Here is a 17,484-nt window from a genome sequence, read left to right on the forward strand (position 1 = left end):
TATAGAGGTCAAAAGTTTACTGACCATTCTGAACGTCAGCATTACGTTTGCCTATAAGGCGTGGCGTGCATGTAGCCGGTGTTACAGCAGTTAACAGCAAAATATAAAGAATTAAAAAGTTGTTTCAATAACAATAATTTCAATAAAATGACAACATTGTTAAATACGTTAATGAAAACCGTTGCCGTCGAGTAGATATTGCCTAGGACATTTTTTCCTGCAGCCGACAGAAGCGAAGAGGGAGGCCGTTCCGCTACCCTGAAGAGGCAACAAGGGAGAAGAGGGCGCCAATGCAAGGAAAGAGCGGGGAAGGACTTTATGGCGTTATTCATATGCCTGTTAAGGGGCCCTGTTGCCGTTCAGACCTACCGGATCTGCCAGTGTTGGAAGAAAAGAGCTAAATCCCGCTTAAAATAGGAACACCATTTCTGTGAAGCAACAAGAGGTAGACTGCAGAGCCAAGGCTGGATTGAACTACAACTGAGACCAGTTAGGTAATAGACGAAAATATAGTTCCTTGGTGTGATTCGTGATTTGGACAAACCTTACTCCAAAATACTAAGTTGGCAGCAGCAGTACGTGCAGTTGGACTTTCATTCCACAAAGGAGCGGAGTTCTGTCGTCTGCTCAGTGCTCACCACACAAACGTCAAACTGACCAGAGAAAAGTGTGCTTCTTCTTCTCCCCTTCGCACCTCATTACAAAGAAACAGACACAGATGAAGAATTGACAAGGGTCTACCACTATTCATTGGATTTTCGTGGTAACTGTCTCATGACTGGTAGTTCTTTCTAGGAATGTTTGTGGCCAATTCATTGTGCTGATTGCAAAACAAGAACGAAATGAACAAATATCTAGCTCCAAGACATGTTTTCTTTACCGGGGGTGATAACGTCTAGCAGGCAAAATTGTCGTACTGATAGCCGGTAACACTTTTGGAAAAGTCACGCCACGCCACTGCTATAACGTATGTATAGTATTGTTGATCACCTGATATTGTACGTACGCACCCTACACACTTCGACTTATTGAGGTCCGTGCGAATAAAGCTTCGAGTTATAGAGGTGATTAGAATTTAACATCGACTCGTAGACGTTTTCATACTCTACCTTAGAGTTACTGAGCTCGAACGGCATCCTATAAACTGTACAAAAATTCGTCTTATCAAGGTTTTATTCGAATTGTTGAGGTAATATTAGTATTGAGTGTTATGGACAATACAAAGGAATTACAAAAAATTCGACTTATCAAGGAATTCGAGATGCTGAGGTTCGAGTTATCAAGTTACCACTGCACAAAGAATTGATGTATTCTCATCAAGAAGGTTGTAATAAATTAATCAGTGGAACAAAATAATTTAGTACCTTAATGTGAAACTTGTTGAAAGTGCAGTTTTATATCGAAAAAAATATAACTAACTAACTCTCTAGCCTTCTTAAACCCGAAGGTTCATGGCTGCAACAACACAGGCCTTCCATCTGTCCCTATCTTGAGCAAGATCTATATACTCTTTTCCATCCCTACCGATTTCCTTTAGGTCTATCTCAACGTTGTCCCTCCATCTTCGTCTTGGCCTTCCTATAGGTCTCTTACCATCAGGTTTCCCAACAAGAATCCTATAAACTCCTTTTTCCCCTCCCATTCGTCTCACATGGCCTGCCCACCTAAGTCTTCTTGATTTAATTATTCTAATAATATCTGAACATGGATACAAATTATGTACTTCTAAATTATGTAACCTTCTCCACTCACCTGTCTCTTCATCCCTTTTAGGTCCAAATGTTTTCCTAAGGATCTTATTTTCAAATACTCTCACTTTATGTTCTTCTTTCAATGTAAGGGACCAAGTTTCACACCCATATCTTACTACAGGCAAAATTACTGTTTTGTATATTTTAACTTTTAGTTTCTTAGATATTAAACGAGAATACAAAAGTTTATGAAGAGAGAAGTAACATGCATTTCCTGAATTAAGCCTACTTTTTATTTCCTCTTTAATATAATTTTCACTTGTTAATATTACTCCTAAGTGTTTGAATTTGGGAACTGGTTCAAACGAGTTGTTATCAATAATTAGATTTTGATTATTACCTAACACTTGGTTTCGGCTTGTAAGCATATATTTAGTTTTATCTTTGTTAACTTCCAAACCTATCTCTTTAGCAGTTTTGAAAAATATTTTAGCATTATTCTTAATTGTATTTATATCATCCCCTAATAAGTCTACATCATCTGCATATGCTAACAACTGAGTCACACCATTTAATTTTAGTCCTTCGTTAGTTTCTTTTGCCTTCCTAACGGCATATTCTAAGGCAAAATTAAAGAGCAACGGATATAATGCATCTTCTTGTTTTAACCCATCATGAATTGTAAATTTGTCAGACATATTAATACCCACACGAATTTTACTTCTGTTTCACTGGTGCATATTTTTATCATCCTAACAAGCTTCTTAGGTATTCCAAACTCTACTAATATATTATATAATTTATCTCTTTTGACCGAATCATATGCTTTTCTGAAATCAATGAATATCTGATGGACATTTTGATTATATTCCCACTTTTTTTTTCAAGTGTCTGTCTAATGTGAAAAATTTGATCTGTAGTTGATCTGTTACGTTTAAATCCACATTGATAATCACCTATAATTTCATTAGCATATGGGGTAAGTCTTGTTAGAAGAATGTTAGATAATATTTTATATGTTGTTGAGAGTAGAGAAATTCCACGGTAGTTATTGCAGTTCATTTTATCACCTTTTTTAAAAACAGGAACAATTATGGATTCTTTCCACTGTTAAGGGATTTCTTCTTTATTCCATATTAAACAAATTAATTTATGAATTTGACATATTAACGAATTTCCACCATATTTAATTAACTCAGCTGGTATTAAATCAATGCCAGGTGCTTTGTTATTCTTTAGACTTTTAATAGCATCTTTAACTTCAGTCAAGTTAGGTTCTGGAACTAAAGGTTCTGCTGTGTGGACTTCATTTACTTCTGATTTATCTCCTACATGGACATTTAAAAGGTCATTAAAGTAGTTCTTCCATCTATTTAGAATATCGCTTGGGTCAGCAAGAAAATCACCGTCTTTATCTTTTATCAAGTTTACTTTAGGTTGCCACCCCTTTCTAAACTCATTTACACCTTTATATAAATCTCTGATATTTTTATTTTTGCTGTTTGTTTCAATTTCGTTAATTTTGCTTTTCAAGTAATCTCTTTTTTTACTTCTAAACATGCGGTTAACTTCTCGCTTTATTCTATTATAATTGTTTAGATTTGTATCATCAGAGTTATTTAACCACCTAAGTCTAGCCTGATTTCTTATTTCTATTAGATTATGACATTCATTATCAAACCATGGCTTACTTTTTCTCGGTTTATGGTATCCTATACTTTCTTTAGCTGCTGATTCTATTGCATTACGTATGTGCTCCCAATTCTTATTTACGTCTGTTTCATTTATATTTTCATCATCATTTAAATCCTGCAAAACATCAAATCTATTTGACAGTTTAATTTGGTAATCTTTATATAATCTTATAATCGAAAAAATATATTGCTAATAATATATATCCTAATGGCAGCAATAAAACAGTTAGTTTAAAATGTGAATAAACAGTTATATTTACCGACAAAAAAATATTCTATATAAAATTGAATAGCTTCAGTAATAATATGCCTGTAACTCGATTAGTTTATTTATATTTGATGAACATGTTTGGTTTTCAAAATTGAAGATAGGAGTCCCGGGTTTGAATCCCGACCTGGGTATAGGTGTTCTTTTTGAGTGTCCCTTCATCAATTTCATCATGCCGTCATTCGTCCTCATCTTCTCGATTAGCCAAAAGTGGCAGAAAAGCGACGATAAATACCAAGAATCAATCAAATATTTATTTACCACATTTTGCAACAAACGTTTTTCCTCTGTGCACATGCTTTGATACATGCAATAGAAGGTAATCAGTCATAAATAATTTATTCATGAAACAAGCTAGAAACTATGTTGAAGTAATAATGAACTTTATTATACGTAAACGATTTCCCATGTACTTCTCCACAGCACGTATAATTGGGTTAAATCCACGTGGAGAAGTCTATATACAATCGGTTTGATATTTTGGAGAATCTCATGACATAAAAACACATCCAATAGCTCCATTTTTTCCCCACATTGTTTTCCAGAAATGCGCATGCGCGAGCTGTGCACACAAAGTTTCGAATTCTGGCTTGGACATGGCCGGATCTTTGGAAATGTCCCTACATTCAATAGTAGAAACTTCAATTGCAGTATCTGAACACACTCACCTCTTTCTTATTAAACGTTTCCATTCCCTGATTAGCATTTAGCATCAACTCTTGCAGCTTATTTCCCCAGTATTCATCCCACTCTTTCATCTCAAAGCTGTAACAGAATCCTTGGGGACCGCAGATGGATCCGTGCACCGTCTTCCAATCCTCCGAGGTGAAAACTGACACCAGAATACCATTGGACACCAACTTCATCACCGGCTCCTTCTCCAGGGTCCCATAAGATGTTGTCCTTAGGGCGGAACACCATAGGGCTATCTGAGGGGTGTTCCCTAACTTCTGCCTCTCCTTCAGGAAGGAAAGGAACAAAGGGGCACTCTTCTCAGAAGGTGTCGTGTTGCAGTAAAAAAGCACGGAACTGCAATGAAATATTGTTGCAATCCGTGAATCTTCAGAGAAATAAAATATGGCAGTTATTTATTAAAGAATATTTAATATCATCACCAAAGTCATATATAATATTGAAACAAAGTTGGTATCAACCCTTGGCGTGCGCATAGGGGTACCTGAGCACTGTATAAGTGTAGTATGTCTCCACATTTAATCACGGCAGTATGTATCCACATTCTCGACATTCGAAAATCGGAAGGACTGATCCTTTGTATCCTTTATTTTACTTTCACGTAGGTAAGGTTAGGTTAGGTTAGGTTAGGAGTGTTCACTGGTGATAACTTTTCTAAGTCATGTCTTGGAAGTCTTCTCTTAGTCATGTTCCTTGCAAACATTTTCATCATTCTTCTAAAAGTCCTGATTGAGTCAGTTTTCTGATTTGCAGTGTTCACTGAACACTCCTAACCTAACCTACGTGAAAGTAAAATAAAGAAAACATACAAAAATGAAGAACTTCCTACCAATTCAATTGTGGAGACATACTACACTTATTGTCTTTCTTCTTCTTCCAATGTAGAGACATATACTACAGCTATACCCCTGAGCACTCCCTGATGTGTTCTCAAAAGAACAAAAATGTAGAAACAATGATTAAAATATATATATTTTTAATTAAAAATGCCCCTCTCTCTCTTCCTCCCAAAAACAATGTCAATCAGTAATGACTTAGTAAACAAGATGATTTTCTGTTTATAAACGGCACAGAGCTCCGCCACAAATCGGCTGCAACCTTCTTTAACTCACAAGGGGGGCGAGGCGGGTAGTTGCCCCCCCCCCACTTTTTGCCACTTTTTCTCCCGCATTTTGCTAAACCTTATGTACCAATGGAAATTAAACTAACTTTGCCCCCCCCCTAAGTTTTGGAACCCAATCGCAGCCACTGCAAGGCTTTATTTGTATATTTGCAGCACTTGTTATTTTGCCTCTAGATGTAAGACCTTGTATTGTATTACATTTGTTAGAGTTTGTTATCCAATTGTCTACTTTCGTTATTAAATCCTTAGAAAAAAAATTTGGGCCTAAAACAGATGAGGAGAGAGGTGAGTGGAGACCGTTGCATAATGTAGAACTGCATAATTTGTACCCATATCCACATATTATTAGAATAATTAAATCAATAGGCTTAGGTGGGTAGGCCATGTGGCACGAATGGGAGAGGAAAGAAGAGTTTACAGGATTCTTGTTGGGAAACCTGAAGTAAGAGACCTGTAGGAAGGTCACGACAAAGATGGAAGGATAACGTTGAGATGGACCTAAAGGAAATCGGTAAGGATGGAAAAGATTGAATTGGTCATGCCCAGGATAAGGACAGATGGAAAGCTTGTGTTGCTGCAGTCATAAACCTTCGGGTTTAGAGTGGTAGAGAGATAGTTGATTACTTTCATTATTAAAATAATGCAAACATCGTTCCAATGATAAGAATACCTGTGCTAAAGTGATAACTAGGACCCGGGACGTTATGTTATAATATATTGTTATTTGGCATCGGATCGAATACTGGGATGAGAACTTTACGTCTCTGATGAAAATCAGAACATGATAAGGCACATTTTAGCATATTTTCCCAATTTCGCGTTTTTACAACATATTTGTTCAAATTTGTCGTAATAAGACATATTTCTGTATAATTTCGTAATTGTCTTGCATATAATCGGTTATTTTATAATTTATTCTTCGTATAGCGCAACTGATAGTTAATATTATCAACCAACGAAGAAATTAAAAGCAGATGCAGTCTTTTCTTACCAACTAGTACAGAACAATAATATACCCTTTTTTAATCTTGCCGACAATTGATAGCCGTGCACACATTATTGAGGGAAAATGTTATCTTTCACGGCACGAGAATCACAGGAAGTAAACAAGTTACAATTGCTATCATTTCCTTAACCTTTTTTCCAAGTTATGTGAAACCGGGGAAGGATATTTATAGAGATCTTCAGTATTACAGCATTTAGACACGGCGAAACATCAAAATCTGCCTAAAAAAAGTTGTGTTTGTAAATTCATTGTAGGTATAGATTTACCAGAGCTGTAACGAGCTGCCAATTATGATTTGGTTTACACAAACATGTAAATATGAGATAATAGGAAATGAAACTACATTCTTCTGTTTAAATGGATTATGACTTAATTTGAGCACCCTCACCCCTTTCACCCTAGTGGAGCTTCCCTGGAAGATACTGACATCCCGTATGATGAGAAATTCGAAAGTACTTTTGTGCATATTTTTTGGCTTTACTGCGAATATTTCTGCCCTTTTCTGACATATTTTCAATTTTTATGACATAATTTCACATAATACGTATTTTACAGTTTTATAGGACACCAGCTGATTGCCTGGCGTTATCTGGGTATCCCAATCTTCTTTAGACAGGAAAATAATGAATTCTAACTATAGTGTAAAATGTAACTAATTTTATTTACAGGTATTTAAAAGTATAAGTACAGTGTACAAATTATAAAGTAAAATATTTTAGAAATTCACTATAATATTAATTGAAGTCAAAACTTGATTATAAACAACATTTTTAGTTTCACCTCCAGGAGCAAGAATAAATAAATTGAACGACATCGGGAGTGTCACTATTCATCTTAGCGACCCCGAAAGCTATGGATTCCACACTAATATCGGTCATTTTCGATTATTTTTACATGTCACCCCCTTTCCACCACACCCCTAGGGGTGCCAGGGGTGTCTTACCCCCAAGGTATTCTTTCCAGATTGCAAGTCATACGTGAACCAAGTTTGGTTGAAATTGCTCCAAGCGTTCTAGCGTTATGCCGGAACAAACATAAGCTACATACATTCATTTTTATACGTTCATTTCGATCTTCAGCCGAGAGTTCGGGAGAAGCGTGGAGGGCGGCGCTGACGGAGATGCCGACATTTGCGGCCTTTAATGCCCCCTTATTTTTATGGACATATGCAGACATTTATATAAATATTGCAAAACGAGCACTAACCTGTGTTATAACACGCAAAAGTTCTTCTGTAATTCATCCAGGTTCTACCCTTATATACACAAATAAATACGCTTTAGAAGCGATGTTAAGAGCCACAGATAATAAAACATTTTAATCATAGTTTTGACCAGTAACGTCCTGCTTAAGTTTATATCCTTGAAAGAGTTTTGTGTCGATGAGGATCGTTTGGAGGTTGTGTCGCCCCTGTCAACACATGCTTTTTCAGGCACTAAACTATTCAATCTGTATTATATTAATCTATGTTGGAATCTTTTCTTTAAAAATGTGTTATTGTTAATATGTAATGAATTGTTTAACTTAAATCAGGAAAATGATGAAACTATGGAAATACTAAACAAATATGTAGTAACCTTGGTAAATTGTAAACAACAATACGATATAAAAGAGCTAGACTTTTGTAAGTCTACGGGACATTCTCCTGGTTGCCGAAAGGTTGATGGTTCAGGGGACGTTGGGGAATATCTTGCTTCAATCCTCGGATTGGCTGGAGTACTTGTACTCCATTTTGGCGGATATTCACAAACCCAACTCTGAATAAGGTGTTCTCCTGCATCATCAAAAGACCAGGGTTATAAACTTCGATATAACTAATAGGTTCAGGCCTACAAGTTATACCGGGTGAATTGTCTGTTTGGAAAAGTGTTTGTATAACATCGAAAGTTTAAATAAATCTTCGAATAAAAGATCTTAAGGATCTTTCATTTCAACCTGCATAGGTGATAATTAAAAATAAATCCTACACCACAGACCTCGCAAGGGCTTGGTCCTACTAACCCTTAGAAGCCTTTGAGAAGTCCGATACAAGGGTTATAACCAGACTAAAGCCCTAAAGGCAGAAGGTGCGTGTCAGTGATTTTTGGCGACCGTGACCAGGACCATCGAAGCAACCACCTGTGGATCTTCGTGGCCCAGCAGAAGAAGAAGAAGCCTGTTCCAGAAACTGAAGCAGAAGCTTGTTCCAGAAACTGAAGAAGAAGCCTATTCCAGAAACAGAAGAAGCAAGGATGATAGGTTCCCAGAGACCTTTGACTAGACAGCAAAAGGAGAGGCTCGTTTGCTGTACGAATGAAGAAAAGAAGGAGGAAACCTTATTACCATGCTCCGGCTGCAACAGATACGTTCATGAAAGCTGCGCACATAAAACCCCAGGATCTGACGTAGCAGCGGAGGTAGACGTTAAATGTAGACAGTGCGTGGAAAAACAAGTTACGCCAACCCCAACAGATGATAGTTGGAGGGAAATGATGATCTCCTTTATGACTGATTTTAAGAAAGAGAAAGAAGCAGAAAAAGAGCAAAGATTAAAAGAAAAAGAAGCAGAAAGAGAGCAGAGATTAAAGGACAAGGAAGAAAATGACCAAAAGTTCGCACATTTAATCGAAACGTTGTGTGAACGAGATGCTGAACAGAAAGCAGAAAGAGAAAGGGAACGAGAAATGAGTAAGAAAATGTTTGAAGATTTTAAAATAAATCTAGGAAAAGAAATATCCGAAGCGATAGCTGAAATCAGAAAAGAGAGAGACGAAAAATATGAAGAACTAGTGGAAAAAAGGAGAGAAGATCGGCAGATAGATGATGACCGTTTTAAACAGCTACAAGAAAGTTTGAACCAAGAAATAAAGAATCGAGAGGACAAGGATAATGTAAACTGTGGTTTGCTAACCGAGCTGAAGGAAAGTCAGAGGGAAATATCCGTAAATTTGGAAGGTGAAATAAGAAAAACGAAAGAGGTCCAAACACAACAAGTGGAAATTATAAAAACGTTAACCTCAAAGTTGGAAACCTTACAACTAGGCAAGGAGAATAGGAATGAAGAGATGGAAACTCTGCCAAAGAAGATATGTGTAAGAACCTCTTGCTCCTCGTATTCTTCCAGTTCCGAATCTCCCGAACATTCTGAACCATGCCAAAGAAAGAAACGAAAAAGGAGTGGCAGAATGAGACGAACTAGAGACTACGCTACGGAAAAAATGGTAGAAGATAATTCCTACTTAAACCATTCATCCAATCGGATTCTCCGAATGTCTGACGTCAATTCCCTCACTAAGTTTAATGGAGAAATCAATTCTGTGTCTGCTGAAAGGTACCTGGAGGAGATAAATACTTATATGGATTTAATGAAAATGCCCATGATGTATCGACTAAAGGTCCTTCCTTCGCTGATGGTGGGTAAAGCCAAGGCTTGGTTTATGGCAAACGAAAAGAGATGGAAAACTTTTGAACATTTTCGCTCTGCATCACCTGAAGCAAAACAAAGGGAAATGAATACCCTGAGGAATAAACATTATAGCAAAGGTGCAGGGTTATCATTGGAAGAATATTGCTGGGAGGTATATGCAGCATACTGCAATCTGACGGAAACCATCAACCAATCAGAAGTGCTGAACTTAATCATTGGCCAATTACCTTCACGAGTGCGACAACTGGTACTAACTCGAGATCCCGCCAACATAGACCAACTCACGAATTTCCTGGGAAAGTTCGAAGCGTCTGAACAAATGGAAGGATGGAAAGCCGATCACCAACGAACTGATGAACGGAGAAATCCTCAACCTCGAATCAGGAATCTAGAGCTATCCCGGAGGAATGGAGGAGAAGAAGATAAGAGGCCCACACCGATCAACCAAAGGTTGAATGGAAATCTAAGGTTCCAAAGGAAGGATGCCGATAGAAGGACGTTCTGCAATAAGAATCAGAATCAAAGAAACTGGAACCAGTCTCGTAAGAAAGAATGTGGAACACAGACTGACGAAAGTCCAGAAGACTGTGCTTTGAACCCTAGAGCATCTGTATGGGAAATTCCTTCCGCTATTAAAGCTCCTTCTTGGGATACTCCCTCTACCAGTCGAGCAAATTTAAACCAAAGGTCGTTGTAGATGAAGCTCTCCCTTCTACAACGCGACACAATCTTGATGTTTGTGAGAGCGAAGAAGACCAACAATTTACTAATGAAAATTTAGATGTTTTATATCTAGAGCTAAATTCTTGTCCAGATTCTAAAGAGGAGAAATTGTTTAATGTTTTCGAAGTAACTGGGAATTGCAGCAAGAAGCCAGAAATTCAAATAGAGGTTTTGGGATTAGAAATAAGATGTACTTTGGATACAGGAAGTGAATGCACAGTCATGAATTATAATGTTTGGGTAAAGCTCCGAGAGAGATTACCAGGCTTGAAACTGCAAAGATGTCTAGGAATAAGGTTAAAGGATTTTGTTGGACACGAGAGGTCCCGTATTGTAGGATGCCGAACCATTCTTTTTGAAATTGCAGGACACACGTTTGAAGATCAAGTCTACGTAGTGAAGAATTTAGAGGCAGATTTGTTATTTGGATATCCCTTCTTCAAGAGATATAGAATCAATTTGGATGCAGGTGCCAATAAATTATATTTAACGGTGAAGGGACAAGTCGTTGAAGAAAGTTTGATTCCAGATGACCAAGAAGATAGTTTTGAAGCAATTAATGGTAAGACTTCGTGTGTTAAACTATCGATGGCTGAAAGGGAATCGTATTCAGACAATAGGTCCGCCGCCGAGGAAGATATAAGAAAGAAGGCTTTCGCTCCAAGGTTGCTGAATCAAGAAGATGAGGAGGAACTACACTGCCCATTATTTTCTGAAAAACAGAGACTTGTAAATACTTCAATATGCAAGATAAGTGCAGAACTACCTGTATTTCCTTTACAAAATCCATCTCCCATTCCAAAAGAGGAGAATCTAGAAGAAGACCTAAATGGATGGAAGACCTGGCTAATTGACGTCAAGAAGTTTTACGAAGGATTGTGTTAAACAAGATGTAAAACCATTTCCTGTTTTCTCCAGAAGCTACATGCAAATGAAGAATGAAGTCCAAGAAGACGATCCCAAAAGAAACATCGCCTCACATCATGAAGAAGAAGAAGTGAAAGAAAAATGAAAATATACTAAAAAGGAGAAAAACTTATAAAACAAAATTAAATAACGTGCACTTATATTTAATTTTATTTTCTTGTGGGGGAACGCTATGTGTCGCCCCTGTCAACACATGCTTTTTCAGGCACTAAACTATTCAATCTGTATTATATTAATCTATGTTGGAATCTTTTCTTTAAAAATGTGTTATTGTTAATATGTAATGAATTGTTTAACTTAAATCAGGAAAATGATGAAACTATGGAAATACTAAACAAATATGTAGTAACCTTGGTAAATTGTAAACAACAATACGATATAAAAGAGCTAGACTTTTGTAAGTCTACGGGACATTCTCCTGGTTGCCGAAAGGTTGATGGTTCAGGGGACGTTGGGGAATATCTTGCTTCAATCCTCGGATTGGCTGGAGTACTTGTACTCCATTTTGGCGGATATTCACAAACCCAACTCTGAATAAGGTGTTCTCCTGCATCATCAAAAGACCAGGGTTATAAACTTCGGTATAACTAATAGGTTCAGGCCTACAAGTTATACCGGGTGAATTGTCTGTTTGGAAAAGTGTTTGTATAACATCGAAAGTTTAAATAAATCTTCGAATAAAAGATCTTAAGGATCTTTCATTTCAACCTGCATAGGTGATAATTAAAAATAAATCCTACACCACAGACCTCGCAAGGGCTTGGTCCTACTAACCCTTAGAAGCCTTTGAGAAGTCCGATACAAGGGTTATAACCAGACTAAAGCCCTAAAGGCAGAAGGTGCGTGTCAAGGTTTCGAATGTGCAACACTGTATCAAGATTACGCTGCAGACGAAACCGTTAAAAGTCAATGGTTTTCGTGAATCCGAAATCTCCGAGCTCGAGTTTTTTGTTCCTTCGCGACTAGATTAAGACAGAGCTGTGAATATAGTGGAGAGCAGATGTAAACCAAGAGCGTGTTATTTTCGCACTGTGCGCAAGAGTGTTATTGTTGGTTACTTGCCTTTACTTTCTTGTGTTATTGCATTGTGTATGAGTGTTGTGTCAGTGAGACGATTGGAATGCCAGCCGCAAGGTTCACGTTAGAACAAAGAATTTTTATGTATGACACTTACGTGAAAACAGACTCGTGTCGAGACGTGTGTAGGCAATTTGTACAGAAATTTCAAGGCATTTCACCTCCACATAGAGATACGGTTAGACATCTTGTCCTTAAATTACGAGAAACTGGATCGTTAGATTGTAAAACACCTAAGCAAAAACGAGGGATTCTAACCGAAGCAAAACTCGAAGAAATTGGTGCAGCGTTAGAACGTTCTCCAAACAAACCTCTACGCCGTGTTTCACAAGAGGTGGGCGTGTCAAAATCATCAGCACATACAGCCACTAAGCTACTAAAATGAAAACCGTACTCTTATAACACAGGTTAGCGCTCGTTTTGCAATATTTATATAAATGTCTGTATATTTCCATAAAAAGAAGCGGGCATTACAGGCCGCAAATGTCGGCATCTCCGTCAGCGCCGACCGCCACGCTTCTCCCGATCTCTAGGCTGAAGATCGAAATGAACGCACGGTATATTTACATTTTCAATTTTTATGACATAATTTCACACATATTTTACAGTTTTATAGGACATAAAGTCCCGGGCCCTAGTGATTACAAATACTCAGATACTTTAATGTTAAAAATTTCATCTTCATATACCTAATAGTTTCTGTGAAACGAACTTGAAGTAATGATAATTAGGCTTTGCCCTTAAGCCGTCTCCTTTCTTTGTACACAAATTCCTCGGTAACCAGTGATGTGACTATACGTTTACGTCTACATGCGTTGTCTACACGTAATCTACGCGTAGATTACATTGGCTTGTAGTTTACATAGACTACGTAGACAATCTAAAGTGCATTAAAATTAATTTTGAAGGGTTTCATGAAAGGAAAGTGACATTTTCATTTATATTGGTTCCTAACGAAATGAAAATAATCCTATTTACACCAAAATTTCTCTACTCTTCTATTATCCACTATGGAAGAAGATAAATAGTATGCAAAAAACAACAACAGATGGCAGTCTTGAGGCAAGAGTGGTCATTTTCCCATAAAACACTAGAATATTTCCTATCTTAGGTTTCTTCCTAGGTGAGAAATTGTTCCAATTTGGAAGAAAAAGTATGAAAAGTTCTCCTCACACATCAGCAACTGATACGCAGTATAATTTATAATTAGCGAAGTTATCGCCTTTCGCTATGTCCTTTTCTTATTTTCTCCATTTATGTAATGGACTTACATAAGAGCCTCTCGCATGCGCAGTATCACCAATATGCTGATGATACTCAGATATACATACATACAAGGATAGAAGAGTTCTCAAATGCAGCATCACAACTACAAAAAGACCTGAACGCCATAAGTGAATGGGCACAAACTAACTTATTAAAATTAAATCCAACCAAGTCAAAATTTGTCATAATGGAAACGAAATTCCTGGTTAGAAAGCTTAGCCAAAACACAGATAACATGATTCTCCCCAAATTGAATAGCCACCCATTAAATTTAGAAAATACTGTAAATAACCTTGGCGTTGTCATGGATTCCCACATAGAATGGTCAGGTCATATTTCAGAGCAGATGAAAAAAGCCAACAAATCTCTTCGAGCATTACATCACTTGAAAAATATTGTAGGCATTGAGGTTAAAAAAAAATGTGCGATAGTCTAGTTTTATCACGATTAATCTACGGAGCCACAGTTGCTTACAATGCAAGCAGCTCCATGACTAATAAGCTACAAAAGCTACAAAATGCATGCATAAGATTCATTTACAAGCTGAAGAAAAGGGACCACATTTCGAAATACCTATTCCATTTGAATTGGCTTAACACCAAGAACCTCGCGAAATACCAATTATTAACTTTAACACACAAAGTACTAGGCAACAAACAGCCTGCATATCTCTTTGAAAAACTGAACACAAATTCGAGCAGACATGAACATGTAACACGACGAAAAAAATTATTGTCAGTCCCAGTACATAATACGACCACCTATGGAAAATCATTTACCGTAACTGCCACTAAAGAATGGAGTTCCCTCCCAACCTTCCTAACATCCATCAACAGCCATAAGCTATTTAAAAAGAATCGCAAACAGTATCTACTGGCAAGGCAGCGAAATACTTAATTACGAGCAACTTTTCATTCATAAAAATACTCACTGTAACATTTGGCAACTGTGTGCATATAAATCTTATAATTTCATTATTTTATTTCACTTCATTATTATATTTTTCATTGTTCCAGATTACTGTATATGTACTAAAACAAAAGCAACAAACATTAGATACTTATGTTCAACAATTTATAGGTAAATCTGTTTTTCTTTTTCATTATCTATACATATACGCTTATATAAATGTATATTTAATTGTTCTTATTTGTATTGATATGTAATCCTTTTCATGTTTTTATTTTTATTTTTTTCTCAATGTATACTCTTTATTCCATTGTTTTAATCTCCCAGACAAGGGTCTGTTGTAAGAACGGCCCTATAGGCCGAAACACGCCCGCTCCAATAAAGGCGATTATATTATTTATATTATTATTATAGATTACGTAATCTACGTGTATAAAATAGTTTACGTGTAGAATGTAGATATTATTGTTAATATAGTAACTGCATCTACTACCACTAATACATTAGTGTTCAAGTGAAATATATCACCGACGTATTTCACATTTTTAGCCCATGTCGATAGTATGTGACAATAATATATAGCATGACTAACAAATATACATAAAACATATTTATGTACGTATATTTATTAACAATTATGGGGAAGGTATCTGATATATCTGCTCTCAAAGTAATTTAAAATGTTCAGAATTGTCAGGCGCCATCTTTGGGCCCACACTACAGTTTTTGTAAATTGTTATGGCTGAAATGGTACCAAACACCAGGAACTTTCGTTAGTTTATCATGTGCCAACTGATATTTTGTTGAACCGGCTACACGCTGATAACAGCAGGACATGATGGATCAGTTTCTTAAGTTAATTAACTGATGTTTGTGGTTCTAATATAAACGAAGTTTATGGTTTCCTCCTTTCAGTTTTTATGATCGATCGACAACACATAAATCTGAGTTTTGTTTTAAGCCCATGCACAGATAGACTAATCGAGACTGGATCTACCATGTACCTAAAAAGGATATCGAACCTGAGACCCCTTGATGGCAAAGCCACGACATTACCGCTACACCATTGGCGAGGGAGGCCCATAGCCTATATAACAATGCAAGTGTACGTTCCTGGACACAAAGGTATGGTTTATTTACATGGTTTTGACGTATTGAGAGCATGGCAAGGATGCCAATTTTTACCTATGAAATATAAAGATTTATATATAGGGTGTCCCAAAAATAAACAGAAAGCATTAACATATCATGCTTTTCCATTGTTGACAATGTAAGTGTAAAATGGCGATCTGTGCTGCATCTGGAATTTTCTCAATTAATAAATAATCAGTATTTCAATACTGTGTGTGTGTGGGGGGGGGGTGTACCATGTAAAACAATTGTTATATTTGTAGCACCTTGTGACGGTTACAATGACTATGTGGCATCTTCTGCATTAATGTTGTTTTCGTGAAAAATTCATAGTAGCCTACTGCAAGGGTTTGGAGGGGAGTACTGGCCCACAGGCAAGGACACCTAGTCTTAGCCCAAAAGCAAACATTCCTTCATAAGTTCTTCATAAGAAACTTCATCGCTAAGTGCTTTCAAATGTGAACAATTTAAAAACAATAGTTTAAACTGGGAGTCTCTCTCTCCAAAAACATAATGGGCCTCCCCGATGTCGTTGCGGTAGGTTCGTCAACTTGCAATCAAGGGATCCCGGGTTCGATACTCCATGGAAGCACATAGTGGTTCGGATCCCACTTTAAACTACAGGTTCAGTTCCGATTACCCTATCTGTGCATAAAGTGAACTTTTAAAAAACAAATTCAAACGAAGAACAAAATGTTAATAAGCTTCACACAGGGCTAATAGTTAAAATTATTCTGTATTGGTTTTAACAACTGATAAAGTCCATGGCCGAATATATATATAAATAATTGATTGGGTACAACTTACTGCAGCAGAAGGTTGGTACAGATTTAATAGTTACAATATAATTATTAATAGCCTATTTATTATTAATAAAGCATTTTAAATTATAATTAATAAAATTTTCTCTAAGCCATTTGGATATAAATATTATTAATAGATTGATATAGGAATACATTATTATATTATACAATATTGTTTTTCTATTCAATTATAGCAGACCTCCGTAGCGGAATGGTTATCAGAGCGTGCTACTACACCAGGGGTCCCAGGTTCAAATCCCGGTCGGGGCATGGGTGTTCTTAGTGAGAGTCCCTTCATCAATTTCATCATATCTTCACTCATCCTCATCTTCGAGAGTAGCCAAAAGTCGCAGGAAAGCGAAGCAAATCAAATCAATAATTCAACTTTGTGTCTGTTTGTGATATTAATATAACTTTCAAACAATGTAGTGTTTGTTTACTAAACTAATGGTATTGGTTAAGACCCATTAAACCCTCTCCTGATATACGGCTACGCATTTGTCGTTGTAAAATTTACTTTACTCCAAACAATTTATGCTTCATGAAGATAATGGCCACGTCTAAGCTCCGCGACAGGTTAATGATTTGTTTCGATTGATTTGTGGTTTTAAGTCCGCTTTATGCACAGAAAGGCTAATCAGGACTGGACCTACAGTTTAAAGTGGGATCCGAACCACTGTTCCATGTGCCTCCACCGGGTATCGAACCCGGGATCCCTTGATCACAAGGCGACGATGTTACCACTACACCATCGGGGAGGCTCTCGC

The 17,484-nt window shown here is 36.9% G+C and overlaps 1 protein-coding gene across 1 annotated transcript in view; it reads right to left on the bottom strand.

The window, feature by feature from the left end:
* LOC146002676 (uncharacterized) overlaps window positions 1-17,484 on the bottom strand; it is a 33,936-nt gene that overhangs the window by 14,987 nt on the left and 1,465 nt on the right. Inside the window, exon 2 of the mRNA XM_083140639.1 lies at window positions 4,322-4,682. Coding sequence (XP_082996765.1) covers window positions 4,322-4,682 — 361 coding nt within the window. The remainder of the gene's footprint in view (window positions 1-4,321; window positions 4,683-17,484) is intronic.

The sequence above is a fragment of the Lepisma saccharinum genome, chromosome 18 (assembly GCF_977018435.1).
Source record: "Lepisma saccharinum chromosome 18, izLepSacc3.1, whole genome shotgun sequence".
Lineage (NCBI taxonomy): Eukaryota > Metazoa > Arthropoda > Insecta > Zygentoma > Lepismatidae > Lepisma > Lepisma saccharinum.